General features: G+C 41.6%; 1 protein-coding gene across 1 annotated transcript in view; it reads left to right on the top strand.

Annotated features, from left to right (window-relative positions):
- The window catches only part of LOC140467327 (C4b-binding protein-like), a 65,998-nt gene that overhangs the window by 6,876 nt on the left and 33,593 nt on the right, over window positions 1-25,529 (top strand). Inside the window, exons 4-6 of the mRNA XM_072563605.1 lie at window positions 15,882-15,978; window positions 18,464-18,537; window positions 22,889-23,074. Coding sequence (XP_072419706.1) covers window positions 15,882-15,978; window positions 18,464-18,537; window positions 22,889-23,074 — 357 coding nt within the window. The remainder of the gene's footprint in view (window positions 1-15,881; window positions 15,979-18,463; window positions 18,538-22,888; window positions 23,075-25,529) is intronic.

The following is a 25,529-nucleotide window of genomic DNA, read 5'->3' on the forward strand; positions in this document are numbered from 1 at the left end:
CTATAACATGAGATTTAAGCACAGAGTCAAATCAAGTATTATGAGCAGAGATATTTTATTTCATTGGTATCAGATCTCTACAAAGAGGCAAAAGGCAAGAAATTGGAGTCAATGATTATCAAACCAGCCATGATCTCATTGAATGATGGAGCAGACTCAGTGGCATACTTCTGCTCCATCATCTTATGGTTTTATGAAGGAAAATTAAAGTTAATCTGGAAAACAGTGTATTTAAATTGAATTACATCTGGTCAAGCAAATTCGCTTTTGGTCTTCTTTCCTCATGACAGCTCTTTTTGACAAAAAAACACCATTTCCTTCAGAGAGGGTGCGCTTGACTGCTTAAACTCCCCTTCTCATTGTATGACCTCAGCATCACCTGCTGTTGGTGGTCACTTTGTTCACCTTCAACATCCTGCAGGATTACCATTGACCAGAAACTGAACTGGACCAACCATGTGAATGCAGTAGCTAAAAGAGCAGGCAAAAGCTGGGAATTCAGTGGTAACTCACCTACTTCCCTGCTTGAAACTTGCCATCCCAGCAACTACTCATAGCACACAGTGATTGTTTACTAAGCAGTTATGTAACCAGCAAGTTTAGTTGTACCATGGTGGTTGGAATGTTCATTTCTACATGAGTGGCGGCATTCCTATCTTGCATCTGGGCAAATAGTAAGGGTGGACTAATATTCACACTTGATTGAAAGTGCTTTCTCAGAATCTTACTTATATTGATATCTTCCTTGGGATCCAGGATCTGTGCAGATCACTCATGCCGGGGTCTAGTTTTGTCAGGTCTCTCGGAGCCATATGATCTACAAGACTTGTTGCTTTAATTTCTGCTGCCTAGCAGATCATTGCCATGCCACCTTAAAGCTACCACCACACTGGTATCAAGAACAGTCTTATAAACATGCACAGACGTATCAACAAGTCACACAGCCAACAAACTGAAAAGCAAACCTTTGAATATGACCAAAACTTTCCTACTGCCAAACTCACACTCTGTGCTAGCTACATAATATCATTTGAAGCCTTTACAACCATTAGTATTGTATGTCCACAACAAGCAGGTTGACAAAGCCAAAATCAAGACAAGAGATGATGCCAACATATTGCCACTAGGCATATGAAAGGACATACAACCCAGCTGGTAGCACTCTATAGGAAAGTTGACAAGAGATCTTCATGTAGTGTATAACAGATCACCAGTTCCATGCAGTGGTACAATCACATTGCAGTGACAACCTACAAATCAACTTAGATTCTTAAAATCTTCTACCTGATAGATACCAGTGGTCCAGCAGCGGTAGGGCTGATGCACAGATCTCAGTATAGTTACCATTTATGACGTTCAAATCATATCTACAGAGGTAATACAGACTAAAATGCAATCAACTCAGTCAATGATGTCAAACTGTAGTAGCAAGATGGATTTGACATTATCAGCAGTTTTAAGGTCAATTAATATTGCATCTCAAGGGCAATGCAACCCCATTCATTGATCCTCTGGGGAATCACATACACATTCAAAAGAAGGGATTGCCATTCCCCAATAGAATTCATGCTTAGAAGTCAAGGTCAAACCACTTTGCCTGTCAACCAATTGTTTAAACATTCTGAGACATGGGACATTCTCCTTCAAAGGCAGAGGAGAGTGATAGAGATACAGCAGCCAGAGAGCCGATAAAGACCCATCATAAATTATGTATTGTAACACTCTCTGCCCCTTTGTTCTCTTTTATATTTTTCCCCTCTCACCTTTAACCTCCCCCACCCCAGCGAAAAGACTTTGTCTATTTATCTTATCCATGCCCTTCATGATTTTATAAGCCTCTATAAGGTCACTCCTCAGCCTCCGGCGCTCCAGGGAAAAAGCCCCAACCTGTTCAGCCTCTCCCTATAGCTCAAATCCTCCAACGCTGACAACATCCTTGTAAATCTTTTCTGAACCCTTTCAAGTTCCACAACATCCCTCTGATAGGAAGGAGACCAGAATTGTACGCAATATTCCAAAAGTGGCCTAAACGTCATGTACAGCTGCAACATGACCTCCCAACTCCTGTACTCAATACTCTGCCCAATAAAGGAAAGCATACCAAAAGCCGCCTTCACTATCTTCTCTACCTGTTACTCTACTTTCAAGGAGCTAAGAAGCTGCACTTCAAGGTCTCTTTGTTCAGCAACAATCCCTTACCATTAAGTGTATGAGTCCAACTGAGATTTACTTTACCAAAACTCAATACCTCTCATTTATCTAAATTAAACTCATTTGCCACTCCTCAGCCCATTGGCACATCAGATCAAGATCAGATCAGAAAACTGTAAACCAAGAGCATTCATCAGATTGTGACAAGTCATCAAACCTCCAAGATGGCACATTGTAGATTGAACTGCTAACCTTGTTAACTCTGTTCTACATATTTGTAGAATTATTCAATTGACAGTATGTGCCTATATACAATAATGTTTACTGTTTGGGTTTTTTTTTGGAAGAAAAGGGGGATCTTCTGTAAGGTCTCACATTATGAATTTGAGGACATGCTTATGATGTCAGTAATGCATTATGGCATCTTCCCTGGGGGCAAAAGGTCTCACTCTCTTACTGAGGCCACTTGCACATACTGAAGGAAGTATTCTGTAGTTTGTAACCATATTGCTCAGTAAGAGCCCAAAGAAGGCTGTAACTGTAATATTTAAGGAATTACCAAGAGTTGTAATAAACATATAATAAATCTGTCAGTACTATGTGCCCCACATCTAGTTCTTATATTCCGGAGCTAGCATAAGTATCAGCTCGTTGGGTAAAAAAGGTCATCACTATATCCACAACAGATTGTGAGAGCAGAACAGGCCGGGGCTAGCAGCATTATCTGGTTAGAAAGAAAGGACTCCAAGATTCCAGGCAGTCTAAGGTACCATACTTTTAGCTGGACAAGTTGAAATTTGACTTTTAATTTAAATTTTGACGTGTGTGTTAAGACAATGTCAGTTTTTTAATGATCTTCTTGAATGTCAATCTGAAGATTTGGAGGAGCTTGTGTTGGAATGGGGTAGACAAAGTTAAAAATCACATAACACCAGATTATAGTACAACAGGCTTATTTGGAAGCACTAGCTTTTGAAGCACTGCTTCTTCATCAGGTAAAAGCAAATTACTGCGGATGCTGGAATCTGAAACCAAAAGAAAAAATGCTGGATAATCTTAGCAGGTCTGGCAGCATCTTTAAGGAGAGAAAAGAGTGACGTTTTGAGTCTAACTGACCCTTTGTCAAAGCTAAAAAAAAGGGAGAAATGGGGAGGTATTTATACTAGGCTGAGAGAAGGTGAGTCATGGCTCCAGAAGCAAAGGTAGCAATAAAGAGGTGATAATGACAGTGCATAGAGAGATTATAGGGAGATAGGAGCTGTGAATGACCAAGGCTGAAGGATGACCAATGTGACAAAGTATGTGGGGGATAGGGGAGATGGGTGAAGCAGAGGCAAAATGGAAAACAGGGGAGAAGGGTAGCAAAGGGGGAAGAGGAGAGGAAAAAGGTGATGAGAGAATGGGGAGCGAGAGAAAGAGAGACAATCAAGAAATAAGAGGTACAGAACAGTGAAACAAATATATTAAAAAAGATAATTAAAATAACTGAAATAAAATTACAGAGCAGAATGAAAACAGAGGGGCCGAGATGGGATAATCATCTGAAGTTGTTGAATTCAATGTTATGACCAGCAGGCTGTAACGTGCCTAGTCGCAAGATGAGATGCTGTTCCTCCAGTTTGCATTGAGCTTCACTGGAACATTGCAGCAGGCCAAGGACAGACATGTGGGCATAGGAGCAGGATTGTGTGTTAAAGTGGCAAGCCACGGGAAGGTCCGGGACCTGATTGCGTACAAACCAAAGGTGCTCAGCAAAGCGATCACCCAGTCGGCATTTTGTCTCTCCAATGTAGAGGAGACCACATTGGGAGCAATGAATGCAATAGACCAAATTGAAAGAGGTACAAGTGAAACGCTGCTTAATCTGAAATGAGTGTTTGGCGCCTTGGATGGTGAGCATGAAAGAGGTAAAGGGGCAGGTATTGCACCTTCTGCGATTGCATGGGAAGGTGCCGTATGTGATGGGAGAGATGTTAGGTGTGATGGAGGACTGGGCTAGGTTGTCCTGGAGGGAAAAATCTCTGTGGAATGCAGACAGTGGGAGGGAAGGGAAGATGTGTTTAGTGCTGGCGTCATGTTGGAGTTGGCGAAAATGGCGGAGGATTATTCTTTGCATGTGAAGGCTGGTGGATTGAAAGGTGAGAACAAGAGGGACCCTATCCTTGTTCTGGGAGGGGAGGAAGGGGGTGAGAGTCATGGCGCGGGTGATGGACCGCACGCTGTCGAGAACCCTGTCAACAACTGTAGGTGGGAAGCCATGGTTGGAGAAGAAGGCACGCATATTAAAAGCACCACTTTGAAAGTGGCCTCATCGGAGCAAATGCGGCAGAGGCGAAGGAGCTGAGAGAAAGGGATAGAGTCCTTACAGGACATAGGGTGAGAAGAGCTATAGTCTAGATAGCTGTGGGAGTCCGTGGGCTTGTAATGAATATTAGTGAATAGATTATTGCCGGAAATGGAGACAGAAAGGTCAAGGAAAGGAAAGCAAGTGTCGGAGATGGACCAGGTGAAGGTGATGGAGGGATGGAAACTGGAAGCGAAGTTTATGAATTTTTCCAGGTCAGGATGAGAGCGTGAAGCCGCACCAAAATAGTCACACGGCTGAAATATATTAAACAAACTTAGATTAAAGCATTCATCTTTTAAAATGATTTTGCTCATTTCAGTTCATTAATATGCAAATCCCAGAACTCCTTTTAAGTCACATTCCCAAGATAACTTCAGGTTTTCTAACAAAATGTTTCATCTCAGCTCAGACAATGTATTAAAGATGAGAGGGTAAAGACTGTCTGTGTCCCAATTTTGAGTCAGACTGGTTCTGTTTGTGAAGTGGGATTTATAGAATTCTACATGGATTGACAGCAGGCTATGCATTTTTTGATCAAAATAAAATATAATTCTGCAATTACACATTCGCCCCATAAATTTATACATGTGTGCGTGCAGTATTAAAGGTGCGAGGTTAAAGTCTGCCTGTGTCTGAGCATTGTCTGAGCTGAGATGACACATTTTGTTAGAAAACCTGAAGTTATTTTGAGAATGTGACTTAAAAGGAGTTCTGTAATTTACATATTAATGAACCAAAATGAGCAAAACCATTCTGAAAGATGAAAGACTTAATCTAAGTTTGTTTAACAGATTTCCGTCGCATGACACTGTAACCTTTTGCTATAAATTCTGTGTCTTATGCTCCTGTTCCATAATCATCTGATGAATAAGCAGTGCATTGAAAGCTACTGCTTTCAAATAAAATTGTAGGACCATTACCTGGTGTTGTGTTATTTTTAAATCTGAAAATGGGTCTATTGTCCAGATACACTTGGGGGGATGGGAGACTACTGTTGCCTAGAAACATTCTCCACTACACACATGAAAACGGCTGTGGTATTGCAGAACCTAAACAGGAATCTCATATATTAATAAAATACCCAGTGCCCATTTAGAATGATGTCTTTTCAATATTTGTTCCACGATGGGAAGCTGGTTATAACTTTGGATTAAATCGAGACTGCAGAAATAGATCGCACTTTTAAGAGCTTATAATGCACCCTCTACCCTAGGTAGAATGTAAGCATCTTTATCAGGCTTTATGTTGAGTGCCTATAAATCAATACAGTACTTCAGTTTTCCATCTTTCTACCACACAAGGACTATAGGGAAAGTCGACTCACTTGATAATTCTCAGCTGACAGGTCAGTGCAAAATATCCTCGACTTTCTCCCTGTTATGGGTTGGAGTTATGAGGTAAGGAACCTTTACTGAACAATCATCTTTAGTTGCAGTCCTTTGGCTCACCAGGTCACAATATCCAATGCCAGCATCTCCTTTCCTGAAAGTTGTCATGTACCTGCTGAGAGTGGAAATAAGCTGCCAATTCTGCTCTCCTCCAATTCATCAATGTCTAATTTTGAAATTAGGTTAGAGATGTCTGTACCATTTGGTCTGCTGCCAAGGACAGTGGCAAGATTATGTTTATTTGTTCATGGGATGAAGGTGTCATTGTCTGGATGAGCATTAATTGTCCACCCCTAATTGCCCTGGCCAATGCGTTAGTGAGCTAGCTCTTGAACCACTGTAGCCAATTTGGTACAGCTGTAACCACAGTGCAGTCAAAGAGGGAGTTTCAGTAATATGACCCAATGACACAGAAGATTATATTTCAAACCCAGGATACTGAGTGTCTTTGCAGATGATGGTATTTATGTGAATCTGCTGCCCTTGTCCTTCTAGACAATAGTGACCACAGTCTAAATAACCTTTTGGTCAATTTCTGCAGTGCATCTTATAGATGGTACATAGTATTGCTACTCGACTTTGGTGGTAAAGGGGGAGAATGTTTGTAGATGTGTGCCAATCGAGTGGACTGCTTTATTCTGGATGGTGTCAAACTTCTTGAGTGTTCATGCACACCATCCATGCAAATGGGAAACTGTTCCAACACACTCCTAACTGTGCCTTGTAGATGATGGACAGAATAACTTAAGAAACAGATGCAGGAGGGGGCTATGTGGTCCTTCAAACCTACTCTGACACTAAATAAGATCATGACTGATCTGCCCCATGCCTCAACTTTTTCATGCCATCAGCTTTTGCCATCAACTCTTGAATATTTAAAAAAATCTATCACACTCGCCTTTATGCATAACAGTGATCTAGCATCCACAACTCTAAAGGGCAGAGAATTTTAAATATTCATCATCATCTGGGAGAAGAAATTCAGTTTGAAATGAATAACAAAGAACAGTAAAGCACAGGAATAGGCCCTTCAGCCCACCAAGCATTCACTAACACTGTGCCTTTCTAAACTAAAAACCTGTTGCCTCTACATGGTCCATATCCCTCTATTCCCTGCCTTTTCATGTATCTTTCAAGATGTCTCTTAAAGGTTGCTATTTTATCTGCTGTCACCAGCTCCTCTGCCAGCACATTCCAGGCACTTAACACCCTCTGTGTAAAAAAAACTTGCCTCTTTCCCCTTTTTACCTTAAACCTATATCACCGATAATTGACACGTCTATCCTAGGAAACAGTCTCTGACTATGCAGTCTATCCACGTCACTCATAATTTTGTAAACTTCTATCAGATTGGCCCTCAGCCTCTGACATTCAAGAAGAAACAAACCAAAATTTGTCTAATGTCTGCTCATAGCTCATATACTCCAGACTAAGGAACATCCTGATAAACCTTTTCTGGACCCTGTCCAAAGCCTCCACATCCTTCTGGTACTATGGCGACCAGAACTATACACATTATTCCAAATGTAGTTTAACTGAAGTTCTACAAGCTGCAACAACACTTGCCAATTTTTGTATTCTGTGTTTTGACTGTTGAAGGTAAGCATGCTACATGCCTTCTTGACAACCTCAGGGAATTGTGGACCTGTATGCTTTGATCCCTCTGTATGTTTCTAAATGTTCTGCCATTTTCTATATATTTCCCTCTTGCATTGGACCTTCCAAAATGCATCACTTCACATTTATCCAGATTAAATGCCATCTGCCATTTGTCTTCCTAAATCTCTAGCCTATCTATATCCTGTTGCATCCTCTGGCAATTCCTTTAGATTAGATTACTTACAGTGTGGAAACAGGCCACACCGACCCGCCGAAGCGCAACCTACCCATACCCCTACATCTACCCCTTACCTAACACTACGGGCAATTTAGCATGGCCAATTCACCTGACCTGCACATCTTTGGAGTGTGGGAGGAAACCGGAGCACCCAGAGGAAACCCACGCAGACACGGGGAGAATGTGCAAACTCCACACAGGGAGTCGCCTGAGGCAGGAATTGAACCCAGGTCTCTGGCGCTGTGAGGCAGCAGTGCTAACCACTGTGCCACCGTGCCGCCCATTCTCCTCAATATCTGCAGAACTCCCAAAGTTTGTGTCATCTGGAAACTTACTAATCAGGCCACCTACATTCTCCTCCAAATTGTTTGTATATTCCACAAACAAGAGAACTTGCAGCACTGATTTCTGCAACAACACCGTAGTTATATGTACCAATTCAAGCTCTAAGTTCATCTGCCTTACCTGCCATACTCCTCCTGTTAAAACAAACACACTTCAGAGTGCCAATCTTGCCATGTTCAGTAACCTCTCTATTCTTTCTCTTAGCCTTACTGACCTTAATTTCAGATACCTCCATGGTCATTTCACTTGTTTGACCTGTTGCTCCATTTCCCACTCCACTGCCACACTAATTTAAACCCTCGCGAATGACACTAGCAAACCTCCCAGCCAGGATATTGGTGCACTCCAGTTTACGTGCAACTTGTCTTTTTATACAGGTCCCATCTGTCTTGGCAAGCATCCCAAAGATCCACATATTTGAAACCCTCCCTCCTACACTTGCTCTTTACTCAATTCTACATTCCTATTCTTAGCCTCACTGGCACCTGGCACAGGGAGTAATTCTGAAATTGCAATCCTAACGATCTTACTTTTCAACTTTATACCCAACTCCCTGAGTTCCCTTTGCAGGACCTTGTCACTTTTCCTGCCTATGTGGTTAGTACCTTATTGTTTCCTTATTTTATAAGCATATCTTCTAGTTCAAACTTCCACTTCTAGTGGAGACATCTTCTCAATGTCTACTTAGAATCTTACATTTCAATAAGATCACCTCTCATTCTTCTAAACACTAATGAGTAAAGGCCTAACCTGTTTAGTCATTCTTGCTAAGTCAACGTTTTCATTTCTGAATCAACCAAGTGAATCTCCAATGAAGGTTTATTCTCTTTTAAATATGTGGAACAGTTTTATGCACAATATTCCAGGTGCTTCCTCACCAATGTCCTTCTATACAGTTGTAACAAGACATCCTGATTCTTAAATACCAAAAAATTACTGCAGATGATGTAAATCAGAAACAGAAACAGGAATTGCTGGAAAAGCTCAGTAGGTCTGGCAGCATCTGTGGAGAGAAATCAGAGTTGCATTCCTATTCTTAAACTGCAAGCCCCAAACAATAATGGCAAAAGTTCTATTTGCCTTTTTAATGATTTGCTTCAAGTACACATGAACATTTATATTTCATGCACAAGAACACCAAGATCTCTTTGTACTACACTCTGTTTAGGGGGTCTCACCATTTAAATAATAGTCTGTCATTTGATTCTTTCCACAAAAGTGCATGACCTCATTTTATTATATTCAACTTCATTTGCCAAGCTTTTAAACACTGACTCAAGCTAACTATATCACTTTGCAGATTGCTTATGACAATCACAACATGCCCTGCCACCTATTTTTGTATTACTCTTCCCCATTCACCAAATCATTAATATGGGTGGAACTCTCTCTCTAATACCTGAGCCAAATTTACTGCAGCAATTCAAGAAGGCAGTCCACAACCACATTCTCCAGGCAACTAGGGATGGGCAATAAATGCTTTTCCAACCAGCATCACCATCATCCAACAAATGAATAAAAATAAATGAGGACCAAGAATTGATCGGCTTGGCACTCATTAGTTACATCTTTTCAACTATTTGAAAAGACCCATTAACCCTGATTCTTAGTCTTCTGTTTGCTAATAAATCTTAATCCTTACTATTACATTACTCCCAATATCATGAACTCCTACCTTGTGCATTAACCTTTCATGTGACACCTTCTGAAAACCTAAGTGCATTACATTAACCAGTAACATTTATCAATTCTGACTGTAATTGTCAAAGAACATTAGCAAATTTGTTAAAAGTAATTTTCCTTTCCCAAAACCAAACTGACTCTGCTGGTTTGTGTTAAGCTTTTATCAATGTACTGCTGTTTCTGCTGGTCGGACTCATACCTGGCACAAAGAAGAATGGTTGGGTTTGTTGGAGGTCAGTCATCTCAGCTCCAGGACATGATGGCAGGAGTTCTGCAATGTGTCAGGACTCAGAGCCTTTGTAATATCCAGCTGTTTCTTGATATTGCAGGGAGTAAATTGAATGGGCTGAGGACTGGCATGAGTGATGCTGGGACTTCTGGGAAGATGTCTAAAGACATTCTTGTTGATGGCTAAATATCTTTGAAACTGAAATTGGTCATGTATGTCCTAGCCTTTTCTCCTCACAGTAGTGAGAGCAGCTTCCAAACTTATACCTAGTGGGACCTCTGCGATGAGACGTAGGACACTCTGGCAAGGCTGATGGCAATCAATAGTAAACAGCACGCATGAGCCTTCAAAGACAGCAATGGTGTGCAGGCAGGTAAAAGAGCAGCCCAAATTCCAGCTACTCAAACAGTCCTATTGCCCCATCCAGTCTGGTACACCTTGAGTGCATGGAGAAGGGTTAGAGGTTCCTGAGTCCCATTGGCCGATCCATTAATGTGCTGATCATACTGGTCACTATACTTTCCAGGAATGCCTGGATATTTCTTAAAGCATCTGACCAACACCACAGGTAATTATCAACTTCCTTATTGTTGCTGGAATATTGATCACATTACCAACCAGGAGAAACCCCATTATATGAAGCATGAGGAGAGACTGAGAAAGCTCATTGTAGCAATGATTGGGAGTATCCAAACCTTGAAAAGTGGAGAAGCAGATTTTATGGTTAAGTGTTATGGGGAAAGAGAAGGAAAGTAAAGTTGAGGATTATCAGATCAGCCATGACCTCATTGAATTGTGGAGCACGGTCTACATGGCCTACTTCTGGTCCTACATCATTTGATCTTATACTTATGGCTGTTCAGCTTCATTTCTATATCCCTGAACCACAGGAATCTACTTGATGATAACCTGATTCTTGCTGTTAGGAGGCCAATTCTTACCCATGATCCAGATGATGTGATCTATTGCTTCAGAAAAGGACAAGTGAGGTTTGCCATTATTAACTCCATCCAGACATTTCTATCACTCATAGTTCACTTGGATGGACCTGTCCTTTGTTGATTCAAAGGAAGAATCCAGGAAAGTGATGCAGTTAAACAACTTTTTCAGCTCCGGGTAGGTGGAGACCAGGTCCTCACCTGCGGCTCTATCAGTAAATTTCACTCGGTTGCATTATTTGCAACACCATCCATCAAGTGTAGAGTGAAGATTATTAATAGATTAGATTTGTTCTGCTTTTTCACAACTTGACATTAAATTTAACTGAAAATGTGTTGCTGGAAAAGCGCAGCAAGTCAGGCAGCATCCAAGGAACAGGAGAATCGACGTTTTGGACATCAGCCCTTCTTCAGGAATGAGGAAAGTGTGTCCAGCAGGCTAAGATAAAAGGTAGGGAGGAGGGACTTGGGGGAGGGGCGTTGGAAATGCGATAGGTGGAGGGAGGTCAAGGTGAGGGTGATTGGCCGGAGTGGGGTGGGGGCGGAGAGGTCAGGAAGAAGATTGCAGGTTAGGAAGGCGGTGCTGAGTTCGAGGGATTTGGCTGAGACAAGGTGGGTGGAGGGGAAATGAGGAAACTGGAGAAATCTGAGTTCATCCCTTGTGGTTGGAGGGTTCCCAGGCGGAAGATGAGGTGCACTTCCTCCAACCATCGTGTTGCCATGGTCTGGTGATGGAGGAGTCCAAAGACCTGCATGTCCTTGGTGGAGTGGGAGGGGGAGTTGAAGTGTTGGGCTACGGGGTAGTTGGGTTGGTTGGTCGGGGTGTCCCAGAGGTGTTCTCTGAAAAGTTCCGCAAGTAGGCAGCCTGTCTCCCCAATATAGAGGAGGCCACATCGGGTGCAGCGGATGCAATAGATGATGTGTGTGGAGGTGCAGGTGAATTTGTGGCAGATATGGAAGTGTCCCTTGGGGCCTTGGTGGGAGGTAAGGGGGGAGGTGTGGGCGCAAGTTTTGCATTTCTTGCAGTTGCAGGGGAAGGTGCCGGGAGTGGAGGTTGGGTTGGTGGGGGGTGTGGACCTGACGAGGAAGTCACGGAGGGAGTGGTCTTTTCGGAACGCTGATAGGAGAGGGGAGGGAAATATGTCCCTGATGGTGGGGTCCGTTTGGAGGTGGCGGAAATGATGGCGGATGATACGCTGGACATGGAGGTTGGTGGGGTGGTAGGTGAGGACCAGTGGGGTTCTGTCCTGGTGGCGGTTGGAGGTGCGGGACTCAAGGACGGAGGAGTGGAAGTGGAAGAGATGTGGTGGAGGGCATTGTCGACTACGTCTGGGGGAAAATTGCAGTCCTTGAAGAAGGAGGCCATCTGGGTTGTACGGTTTTGGAACTGGTCCTCCTGGGAGCAGATGCGGGGGAGACGAAGGAATTGGGAATATGGGATGGTGTTTTTAACAGGGGGCAGGGTGGGAGGAGGTGTAGTCTAGGTAGCTGTGGGAGTCGGTCGGTTTATTAAATTTAACTGAAAAACAATGGTCTGGAAGAAAAAAAGTTAGGTCAAATGGGAAAAAAATACACTGGTAAATTCTTGGTTGATCTACATAGATGATTGCAACCAATCCAAGAGACAATATAGACCAAGTCTGAAATAATTTGGAATCTTGGCTGTGAGCTTAGTCAGACTGACTCAGTGAGCCCATTGCATTATATTTTTGATGATGGAGGTCAGTAGCTTCAAAGCATGATTTGCAAAATGCTGTAATTTCTTCTAGTCTTATTATAGATCCCTCAAAAGAAAAAGTAAAGTATAGAAATGATGTAAGTAACATTCAGTATAATATGCAATATTAGTTCATTCAGAAAAGTTTGTACACACTAACTTTGTGAATTACTATCGCCGAAGATTTGAATGCAATAAATTGAATTGAACAATCTCAGTATGAGAAGTTTGATAGAATCCCTACTGTGTAGAAGCAGGCCATTTGGTCAATTAAGTCCACGCCAACCCTCCAAAGAGCATCCTACCCCTCTAACCTATTGCTGTATTTCTAATGGCTAATCCACTTCGCCTGTACACCTTGGACATTATGGACAATTTTTTTGTTTTAGCATGGCCAATCCACCTGATCTGCACATTATTGGACTGTGGGAGGAAACACACACAGAAATGGGGAGAAGGTGCAAACACTACGCAGTCACGCGAGGGTGGAATCGAACGCAGGTCCCTGGTACTGTGAGGCATCAGTGCGAACCACTGAGCCACCATGCTACCCTGAAAGCTGTGAATATTACAGTGAATATTAGAAAATTATCCTTTGAACTACAAAATCACCATCTAATGCTAACTCAGTGTGACTATTCCAAAGATATTTCTGTTGGTTCATGGAAACTGGCTTGAAAAATTTCACTCCTTTGTTTTTAACACTTGTGATCTTCCAGCTTACATTTGTGTACAATTCAACACAAATTGTAAATTGCAACTCAAAATTCAGAAGTAACTGAGAGAAAATAGAAACATAATTTTGTTACGGTCAGAGTTATCTGTTTGGAGTATAGCCACATTGTTATGTTTTGCCTTGTATGTTGTATTGAGTGTGTTGTACAATCATGATGGTTTTAAAACAGTGTTCCATTTATTTTCATGGATAGGGTTCCATTCAAATGATAGTTATACAAACATTGTGTTCATAATTGGGTAGGTGACTGACATCATAATCTGTTGAATTTTAAAATTATAAATGGAAACTATAGATGGGGTCTGAGTGCCATGGGCTTTGGCAACATGTGAAACAGAATTGATGACAGGTTTGGCAAGGCCACACTTAAATTGAAAGCGCTTCACGCCATCTTTTATGCTTTTCATAAATAACATGGTGAATTTCTTGCTGGGCAGCAGCAAGTTGCCAATTAAAGGGGATTATTGCTTGTTAAACATCTTATTAATAAATCAACCTGTCTCATTATTATTCAGCTTGCTATCTTAATAAACTTGCCAACCAAGCTAGACATTGAGAAAACTCAGTGTTGAAACCTGGTGAATTCCGTTCTCTGCTTGCTCCAAATGACATCTAACTTGGACATTGGATACCAACCTGTCAGGGGCATGCTTCATGGGCACTGCACCCACATTGAGAGACAATGACATCTAATAAGTGTCAGCCACTAAGAGTGCTCATGGCATGTCTTCAACCCAGGCACAGGAACCTTCTGCTTTTCAATGCTGCACAGAAAGCTGCACCACAAACTATCATGGTGATGCTAAAGCAAGGATACCTGCACTCAGAGACATGCACCCAGCTCAGGGACTGGATCAGACTGCATCACTAGCTCTTTGCTTCCTGTCTTAATGCTCACTTTTTCTGAGCCTGCCTGAATGCTCACAGCATCCCTGCCTTGAATTGCCTTGCCTAGCCTAGCCTTTTTGCAACTTGCCACCCTTGACTAGAGCAACCAGGCTCCTATGATTTTTGTCATGCCTCGCTGTTTAGTGCAGACACAATAGGAGAAAGCTTGTTATGGTTGTTAACAGACTTCATTCAAGATAAGTGGGACAGCCTTTGCTCAAGGGACCCAGACAGTAAGCCAAGGGCAGCCTCCAGTACTACCCCATGGACTTGGAAATGGTCAGTCAGCTATTTGAGGTGGTCAAGGTCAAGATGCTTTCCACTAAAGTTATGAGGAGCTGAATATTGGGCAGCTCACCTGTCTTGATTCTTTCTGCCCTAGTCGGGCTGTTTTTCTCCTGGAATGATAGAGAGGTATCGATGGAAATGAAAGTGAGTGGGCCAACTGTTACTTTTGATACAGATGGGCAAGTGTCCCAATTGAGTGAGTTGGTATAATTAGGTGGGGGGGGGGGGGTGGAGTGGAGGGTGTGAAATGGTGGTGGTGACAGAGAATAAGGGAAGATACGGCAGACGGTAGTGAGAGTGGTAGAGCGTGAACCTTGATGGGAGGTTAGTGCAGTAATAGAGTGGTTGGTGAAAGGATGGTGGTATTTTCCTTAGATGAGTGGAGAAGGCCATTTATCGTCTTTCTTCTTGCTGTGCATTCCTTCCTGCAGCTGGGAATGCTCTAGCCCAAGTTCGAACCCAGCTGGCATGGTCTGGTGTCATGACCTCCACTCCACTCCAGGAACTCTTGCCTGGGCACTACCCTGTTCAGCAAAAGCTCCAGGTACCTTTCCGCAGGAGAATAGACAAACAGGAGGCTGGAAGAGCACAGCAAGCCAAATACCCAAAATGTTGACTTCTCCACCTCCTGCTGCTGCCTGGCTTGCCATGCTCTTCCAGCCTCCTGCTTGTCTACTTTTGATTCCAGCATCTGCAGTGTTTTGCCCCAGAAGAGGGCACCAATTTCCCCTTGTTTGCCATGTCTGGGACAAATGTAAGGAATGGTCCAGACTGGCAGTACTTAACTAGGTGCACAATGAGCTTTTTAAAGCAGGTGCCGGTGAATTCCAAGAATATTCACAGTTGTTCTGGGAATGCCATGAGGAATGCCATAGGTTGGAGTAGGTAATTACTGAGGTGAGTTTGGTAAGGTATGGCAGGAGAACCTGTAGATCACACAGCAAAAAAACTGAACACAATTACAATTTGAAGGTGCCAGTGTTGGAATGGGGTGTACAAAGTTAAAATTCACACAACATCAGGTTATAGTCCAACAGGTTTATTTGGAAGCACTAGCTTTTGGAGCACTGCTTCTTCATCAGGTGGTTGTACCCAATGAAGGAGCAGCACTTCGAAAGTTAGTGCTTCCAAATAAACTTGTTGGACTATAACCTGGTGTTGTTTGGTTTTTAACTTTGAACACAATTAAGGTTTAATCAATACAATCTAACATTCAGCTCTATGTAGTTTTCTATTCTTCATATGTGATATTGACTTATAACCATTATAAACTGTATTGAAAGTTGAATTATTATTTGTAATCCCTCAATATCCCATTTTCTTTCTTTGTTTAGCGATATCATGTGGCAATCCAGGGGAGATTTTGGATGGATATTATAATGCGTCAAGTGCTGAATTTGGAAGCAGTGTTTCATTTTATTGTAACCCTGGGTAATTATGCAGTGCACAAATAATTGCAATTTTAAAAATTAAATTATCTTACATAGTAGTGGTATGTAATCATGCAGTTTTTAACCTCCAATAATAGCGGTGCCATGTTCTCTATATCATCTCATTGTAGTTGCCAACAAATTTACTGTTTCGGTACTTTGCCATAGTGCTGTTGGGAGATCCCATGATATCTCTGAAAGTTATTCTGTTTGATATTTAGTGTCAAATTATTCTACACAATTTTAGAGCGACCTCTTTGCAAATCAATGGTATTATTGCTTAAAATTTGTAAATTATTTAAGGTGGAGTGCAATTTCCTTATCTCATATAATAGATAAAATCAGAGATATTTCTTTCTCAGTTAAGCAAGCGGATATACAAATTGAAATGGAATAAGTCTGGACAATTTGCACAGTCATTTGATCAAATCCATGAAATTAGCAACATATTGTGAAGTTCTGTCATCATAATTCCACCAGGTGACTGATGGGATTCTAGACATGTGACATAGTTTTCTTTTCTGATTGTCCCACTGAAATCCCTCTGGAATTGTATCAGGAGCCCACTAGAACATATTAAAGACTTTGAAAGTTGGTGACTTTCAACTTTAGTTTGTATCTATTGTATATTTTTCCACATGGTGAGTTAATATTTTAGCAGCTACCTTCACCCATTTTGTTCTAAACAGATTCTCAGACTTACTTATAAATCTGAAATCAAAGTCTATACTAAAAGCTAGGCACCTTAGACCCTGTATTCAGATACTACAAGAACAAGACCAGATGCCAAAGAATGTCAGACAGGAGGGATATCACCCACTAAACTGGCCAAAGACAAATAACAGGGTAATTTACCCATGCCTGATACAAGTGTTGAGACCCTTTGAATATGCAAATATTTGCTTGCTTGAGATCTCAAATTCGCTCTGGGAACCCAACAGTTCAGGGCATCTGTGAAAATAAATGTGTTTCGTCTCCCTGTATTATAGATATTTAAGAAGAAGGAACACTCCTATAGATCAACATTAAAGGGTCCTCCAAACTTGTCCACCCTTTTTCCACCAAACAGCAATCTCCGACTTGAAAATCCATGCTATCTGGTTCCTAGAAATAAAGAGGGTATAAGAAGACTGCAAAGTTCAGACTGGGACAAAGATTCCATCATTCCTTGGTTCACTCTTGTACCCTGTGGCATATTTTCTTGAATTAAGTCAATTTACTAGAGACTACAACTTTTAGTATGATGGTCCACATTCAGCGTAGCTGACCAGGAGCACCTCCTGCTCTTACCAGATGTCTTAGGTGTGCTGAAAAGATTTATCGGTTGATTAAAATCAATGTAAATGGCTAGGGAACAGGTTCAATTATGACATAGTTCTTAAAAGACTAAACATAAAATCAATGGAATAATTAATATAAGTAAGTTAAATTGTTTATACAGTAATGTGCAGGGCACCTGAACAAAATGGGAGAACTGGAAGTTTGTCATAGCTAAATGTAATTGAGATGAATGAAACAAAGCTTAATATGGAACAGGATTGAGGGTTAACTATTACTTGGTGTAATGGACAAGAGTTTGGATAGCCTTATTGGAGAGGGCACAATTTGTGACTGGCCACCACCTGTTCGGGTTGAGATGGGCAACGTACAAACATGTACTCATTGCTGAATGATTGTAACTTACTTATTTCTCTCGTTAGCAGAAGTGAACTTCATTCATTTGCAGGAGATGGACACATGAAGAAAGGGGCAGTGGTTTTGCCATATTTAAAATAGTCTGTTCCTTAGAGCGTAATGGCCTTATTTTACCTGAATCAATAGAGATTCTAGACCTTGAGAATGGCTCTCCTGGGAGTTGTTTTTGCTAATCTTGTCAATGTGTGTTGAGGGTGGGGGGCAGGCCAGGGAGAGGTTACTGGTAGAGGCTGCAATTTCAGAATTTCTAATGGGTATCAACAACATGATGGATACGTCTTGGGTGTGTGCCATCATGTAGCTGTGGGTACTATAGCTCTAAACGGTTGTAGTTGGGAGTCCCCATTTGTATTGAAAAAGAATCCCTTTGAAGGGGCTGAGGAAAGAATGTTGGAACATTTCAGAGGTCCAGCCCAATCCCAGGTTGGTTCCAGTTGTGTCAGTAGCTTCCTCCTGGCCAATGTAGCCAATGAGTGGACTCCAGACTGCACACATGGCAACGTTTGGTGGCGAAAGTATTTCTCCAATGACACCCACTAAATGCAGGGGGTATTGTTTGGAAAGCAAGGAGAACCATCTCAATCTGGTAGCATGAGTCAAGAACCAGCATCTATAAAATTCCCACCTGTCTTAAAAACATGTGTTTGTCAGAAAGTCAACAGAAATTTGGTGCCTAGATCTTTAACGTTGATCAGAACACTGTACCAATATTCTATTTAGCCTTTGTGTTGGTAACCAACAATGAATAATTTCCATCTTGCTTTCTCTATACTGATCTGTTTTCTATTTAGGTTCAAGTTAATTGGTAACATGCATCGTATTTGTCAAGTTAGTGGTTGGAGTGGTCATGTTCCAGTATGTGAAGGTAATGTATGTTTTTATTTATTCCTTGGAGTTAATCAATTGACTTCCATGTATGAAAGTAATAAACTGTTTTATTCACCTCCTATGGCTAGTTATTGATTCCTGAAAACTAAAGGCACTACACTTTTGGATGGAATAAATTGTCAATAATGGGTGGATACAACTTCTAGTGAGGATTAGGTCAACTACAGCTTTTGTAGGTTTTTGAAATTTGATGTTTATCACTAAATGATATTGATCAAACAATTCAAAGTTTTTCTGTAAATTTCAGCTGTTAACTTGAAGGATTGTTAAGAGGCATAACTGAATGAAATGGAACTCCAGCATTTAAAGATTCCATGAAGCTTTAGTCATTGGCGTTCTCCAAAAGTTATACACAGCTCACAAATGTGTGAAAGGGCACCCCAAAAATCAAAGTCATAAATTTAACTTTTCACCTTGCATTAACATTTTGTAACAATTAAGAATTTGAATTTCAACATTTAATTAGGACAATGAATAGACCTGCTCTCTCATACCAATAATTTAGAAGAATGAGAGGTGAGCCAATTGCCATATAAAAAAATTTAAGATAGTTAATTTTCAGGAAAATTTTAATTGTTAACATAGTCAGTGCAAAGAAGACATTTCCCCTGGCTAGGCAATCTAAATTATGGAGCCACAATGATGGATAAAGGGATTGAACCCTTCAGTTCTGATATTAGGAGAAATTTCTTCTTCTGAAATGTTGTGAATCCTTGGAATTCTGTACCCAAGAGAGCTGTGGATGCCCATTCAATATAAATATTAAAACAGAGGGTGATATACTTTGGATTACAAATGGAATTTCACAAGAGGGCAGAATTTCACAAGATGAGCCATTATCTTGTTATATGGCTTAACAGGCACATAGGCCAAATAAACTACTCAAGGTCCAATTTTGTATGTTCTTATGCTCTTATGAAATATATGTGCATGTGTGTTTATTTAAATTCCATTGCATTTAGAGACCAAAAAATTGTGTGCGTCATTAAATCCAGTCAGGAATTTATGAAAAAAAAGCCTTTACCAGGATGTGGTCAGAATGAGTGAGAAAGAAATATAATTTTATGTTATGATTTGGAGGAGCCGGTGTTAGACTGGGGTGGACAAAGTTAAAAATCACACAATGCCAGGTTATAGTCCAACAGGTTTATTTGGAAGTACTAGCTTTCGAAGTGCTGCTCCTTCATCAGGTAGCTGTGGAGCAGGACTATGAGACACAGAATTTATAACAAAAGATTACAATGTCACGGAGCTGTAATGATATGTTAAGCAAACTTAGATTAAGTCATTCATCTTTTAAGATGGGTTTCCTAGTTTTGGTTTGTTAATATGTAAGTCCCGGAACTCTTTTTAAGTCACATTCCCAAGATAACTTCAGGTTTTCTAACAAAGTTGTCATCTCACCTCAGACAATGCATTAAAGGTGTGAGGTTAAAGTCTGTGTCCCAATCTTGAGTCAGACTGGTTCTATTTCTAAAGTGGGATTTACAGAATCTTACATGGATTGACTGCAGGTTATGCATTTTTGAGCAAAATAAAATATAATTCTGCAATTACAGGTTCACCCCATAAACCTATATGTGTGTGTGCAGGAGAGACAAAGTGAGTGTATGTATGTAAGTGTGGATGTGTGCACAGTGAAGAAGTGTGGGTATATAAGCTTAGTAAAGAATGTGTGTGATGGGATATAAGCCTGTGAGAGAGTGTGTGCATGGGTGTGAGAGTGGGGGTTGTATATGTGTGCATATGAGAGAGAGCTTGTGTATGAGAGAGAGTCTGTGTTTGTTTGTGAGTATGTAGGAGTGTGTGTGTGTGAGAGAGAGAGTATATAGTGCAGTGGAGTCAACTGTAGTGTGACAGGAACTCAAGGTCCTGGTTGAGGCCATTCCCATGGGTACTGAACTTGGCAATCAGCCACTTTGCGTTGTTACTTGTTCTGAAGTCTGCCTGGGAGGGAGGTCACCCGAAGATCCAAGGCCGAATGTCCCGGACCACTGAAGTGTTTCCTGACTGGGAGGGAACAGCCTTGCTTGGTAATTGTACAGTCTCCATTCATCCATTGTCATAGCGTCTGCTCAGTCTCGCCAATGTACCATATCTCCGGGCATCCTTGCCTTCAGCGTACAGGAGAGATAATGTTGGCCGAGTCTCACGAGTACCTGCCGCGTACAGTGTGGGAGGTGTCCCCACATGTAATGATGGTATCTGTGTCAATACTCTGACACGTCTTGCAGCAGCTGCCGTGACAGCGTTGTGGTCAATGTTCTGAATGCTGGGCAGTTTGCTATGAACAATGATCTGTTTCAGGTTTGGTGGTTGTTTAAAGGCAAGGAGTGGAGGTGTGGGGAAAATCTTGGCAAGATGTTCATCCTCATCGATAACATGTTGCAGGCCATGAAGAACATGGCATAGTTTCTCCGCTCCTGGGAAGTACTGGACAACAAAGTGTACCCTGTCAGTTGCAGCCCGTGTCTGTCTCCTAATGAGGTCATTACGGTTTCTCGCTGTGGCACAGCAGAACAGGCAGTCGATGAGTTGAGCAACGTACCCCGTTCTTATGAGGGAATCCTTGAGCACCTTCAGTTGTCCATCATGTTCCTCCTCATCCGAACAGATCCTGTGTATGCAAAGGGCTTGTCCGTAGGGGATGGCTGTATTAATATGTTCAGGGCAGAAGCTAGAGAAGTGCAGCATCATGAGGTCATCCATGGGTTTGTGGTAGAATGAGATGCTGAGGTGCCCATCCTTTATGGAGATGCATGTGTCGAAGAATGAGACAGATAGTAGAGAGTAGTCCATGGTAAGTCTGATGGTGGGAAGAATCTCGTTGATATCACTGTGTAGTTGTTTCAGTGACTCCTTGCCATGGGTCCAGAGGAAGAAAATGTCATCAATATATCTGTTGTATAGTGTTGGTTGGAGGTCCTGTGCAGAAAAGAAGTCTTGTGCATGAAAATGTTTGCCTACTGGGTGCAAATTTGATCCCCATAGCTGTTCTGTGTGTCTGGATGAAGAACTGTTGTCAAAAGTGAAAACATTGTAGTTGAGGATGAAGCAGATGAGTTTTAAGACAGTGTTCGGAGATTGGCAGTTGTTGATATTGAGTACTGAGGCTGTTGTCGCGATGCCATCAGCATGGGGGATGCTGTTGTAGAGTGCTGACACGTCCATTGTGACAAGGAATGTTCCCAGTTTGATTGGTCCGTGGTTGCTGAGTTTCTGTAAGAAATCTATAGTGTTGCGACTGAAGCTGGGGGTCCCCTGTACCATGGGTTTCAAGATGCCTTGGACATAGCCAGAGAGGTTCTCACACAGGGTCCCATTGCCAGATATGATGGGACTACCTGGTGTGTTGGCTTTGTGTATCTTCGAATGGCAACGGAATTCACAAGAAGTACATGGAATGAGAGTGGGTACGGAACTCTGAAGAACTAGATCAAAAGTCTTGATCAATGTTTTTAGTTCACAGGTGTGCATTTTGTTTGAATTGGCCAGTAGTTGTCTGTCGTGTTCAGTTGTCAGTACACTTCCTTGCAGTAAACTGTTCCATTCCGAATGATGATGGCTCCTTCTGTATCTGCTGGTTTGATGACAATGTTGCGATTGGTTTTGAGAGCATGCATACGTTGTGTTGTGATCAGGTTATGTTTTGCTCTACCTTGTGGGTGTGGCTGATGAACCTGGCATTTACATATTGCCTGACAGTTTGAGCATAGATGTCAAGCCCAGGGCAGCGGCCCTCCGGAGGGATTTACATTCTTGGATTTACATATTAATGAACCAAAACTAGGAAACCCATTCTAAAAGATGAAAGACTTAATCTCAGTTTGTTTAATATATTTAAGCCGCGTGACACTGTAACCTTTTGCTATAAATTCTGTGTCTACTCCACAACCCCCGATGAAGAAGAAGTGCTTCGAAAGCTTGTATTTCTAAGTAAACCTGTTGGACTATAAACTGGTGTTGTGTGATTTTTTTGCTTTGTCCACCCTTCCATAGAAGCAGTCCATCAATTCTCCTCTTGTCACTTTCCTAACAGTGGTCAATTACACAATCAAATGTCACTTAGTTACAAACCGCAGAGTTGACAGGATTTCTGGTGTTATCTCTGTGTGGCATCAGGGTGGACCAGGGGTGCAACAAGTGTTGACCACCTATGAATCAGAGCTTCAACATGCTTTTTACAAAGTACAGGCACAGACTATTTTGCCTGGATCTACACATTGCTCACTTGATTTATATTGCAATTGCCTACTCAGGAATTTCAAAATAAAGCTTTGACCTTGCAGTCTGTCCAGAACATTAACTTAATTTTGTTTTATCTCCAGTTATCAAATGTAATAATCTTGAAGATATTGAGAATGGAAGAACTCCAGACCCACCCAATGGAGAATATTGGGAACATGGAATGGTAGCACAGTATTCATGTGACCCAGAGTATTCATTAATTGGTGCAGAAGAACTTGTTTGTACAGAGACTGGAGAATGGAACAATAGCCCTCCAAAATGCAAAGGTACTAAACTCTTCCCTCTTTAGTTTCTTTCTTTTTATGTGATGTCATGTGGTGCTTAATCAACCTTCTCCTTTTCCTTCTTTGAGGCATATATTCCTCTTTCAATCCTGTTACATTTCTTACCACCGAACCTTTCCATCTACTCTTATGCCTTCCTTTTCTCCTTTCGGCCAGCAGTTCCATCTCCAACATTTGTCTCTCCATATTTATTCTCTTCCCCTCATGCAAAGAAACTAAACTATGGATTCAGAATTAAAGTGATTTGCTCTTTTCGTGTGAAACTGGAAGCCTCACATATTGACCTTTACTACCTAGTTGTTTTTGGTCAAGTTACATTTGGCTTCCAGATCTATTTTGAATAAAGAATATTCAAGTATTCTTTGGGGGTAGTTCTGCTGGTTACTGACCTCAAACACTTCTGTCATTTTCTGATGGAAATAATATTGGGATGTTGAGTGCACAGATGCTGCCACTTGAAGGCTCACACTTCTGGTCAAGTTTCAATCTGTCTTTATGTTCAGCCTTTGGTTCCATACTCCATAGTACTGCGATCACCATTGCAGTCACCTCCTGATCTATCCCAATATTTAGACCATTCAGACCTGTCAACACAGTTAAGGTGCCTTGGCACCTGCTACTAAAAGCAGAAAAATTAACAGTTGCCACAACAGTTTACCTCTAATTTAGCAAAATGTCCCAAGGTGCACTCCAACTGTGCAATAATTAGCAACAAATCAAGAGATAGAGATGGTGGGAGAGGTGACTGTGCAAGATCCAAACTTTTCCCAAAAACAGATACAGAGTCTTTTGTCTGTATTCCTGTCTTCTCACAAAATCCCACCTCACTTATCCTTTCATCAACCCAGTCATTCTGTCAATAGCTGTACATAAGGAGTGTGCATATTCATAAAACAACATTGATGAGGCAGTCTCTCAAATCCTTTCTTCAACTTTGTAGGTGGAATCATACAACCCCTACAGTGTTGAACCAGGCCGTTTCGCCCATCATTGAACCTCCAGAGAGTATCCCACTCAGATCCAACCCTATCCCTGTAATGCAGCATTTTTCCTAGTTAACCCATCGAGCTTGCATATCTGCTATGAGCAATTTTGTATTGGAAATCTACCCAACCTGCACATCTTTGGACAGTGGGAGGAAACCAGAGCACCCAGAGGAAACCCATGCAAACGATTGCCCGAGAATGGAATGGAACGTGTGTTCCTGGTGCTGAGGTAGCAGTGCTAATCATTGAGCAACTGTACTGCCCTATTGAATTTGGTACCATCAGGTACTTTCACTCAACATAGTTGCAAAAAATCCTTTAAGAAGATTGACATTTTTCAATTTACATCCTGTAGTGAGGCAGTTACTACAGCACCAATAATTGCTGCGGTGAAAACATCTTGTCATCTAACCTGCTGTTTGGTTCATCACAGTGCTACGAATCACCGCCTCTGAACTGCTACTTTTGCCATGCAAGCATTAAAATTGGCAGTTCCTTGTTAGCTGTTCCAGAAAAATCTTCAACTTGATTCACTTTGCTAGACTGTAAAGAGTTAACTATAACTTTACACTCATTATAGCTACTGAGTGAGTAATTAAGGATCTATGTCATTAAGGTGTCTTAACAAGATGGAAGACCAGCCCATGAGGAGTCTTAGCCTCTCTCTTACTATCCCTGTATAACATTATATGCAATAAAATGAGTCCAAAGCTGAATGTACTACATCGTTGCAGGTATTAAGAAACTAGTTTACACAAACCTCATTGGAAACAGAAGATAAAGAACTCCCTGGAATAATTCCCAATCTGGAAGGTGAGAAAACACCATGGTCAATGGGTAGGAACAGAATAAGTGAAGAAACAAATCTCCATGAAAGGCCCAAAGCAGGATCAGAAAAAGCTCCCACTTGAAAGAGAAGATAAATGACTTAGCAGCAGGCTAAGGGAGAAAGCTCTCAAGGCAGTCAGAAAAAATTCTCAAGGGAACAGTCAACAGCAGTCGATAAAGAGCCTCCAACATCAGGACTCTGAATGCAGCACAGGAGAAGATCAGGACTAGACAGCTGGACAAAGGAGACAGTGAGGTCTGCAGATGCTGGAGATCAGAGTTGAGAGTGAGTTGCTGGAAAAGCACAGCAGGTCAGGCAGCATCTGAGGAGCAGGAAAATCGACGTTTCAGGCCGGAGCGCTTCATCAGGAATCAAAGGAAGCATGGGAAAGGTCATAGGAGGGTGACAAGCTACTCAGACAGTTTGCAGAGCACTCATGGTGTGAAAGAAATAAAATATGGGATCACTCAGCTAAACACTAAGGGCTAGATATTTTGGAGATGCATACTTAGCTTTATTTGCCAGTTGCCAAAGAAACTAAAGTTGACACATCAGGAATATATTACCGAGCTTTCGATCTCTCAGAAGAGAGGCTGGAAACATTGGGAAAAGGTAGCAAGGT

The sequence above is a fragment of the Chiloscyllium punctatum genome, chromosome 45 (genome assembly GCF_047496795.1).
Source record: "Chiloscyllium punctatum isolate Juve2018m chromosome 45, sChiPun1.3, whole genome shotgun sequence".
In the NCBI taxonomy this organism is placed as follows: domain Eukaryota; kingdom Metazoa; phylum Chordata; class Chondrichthyes; order Orectolobiformes; family Hemiscylliidae; genus Chiloscyllium; species Chiloscyllium punctatum.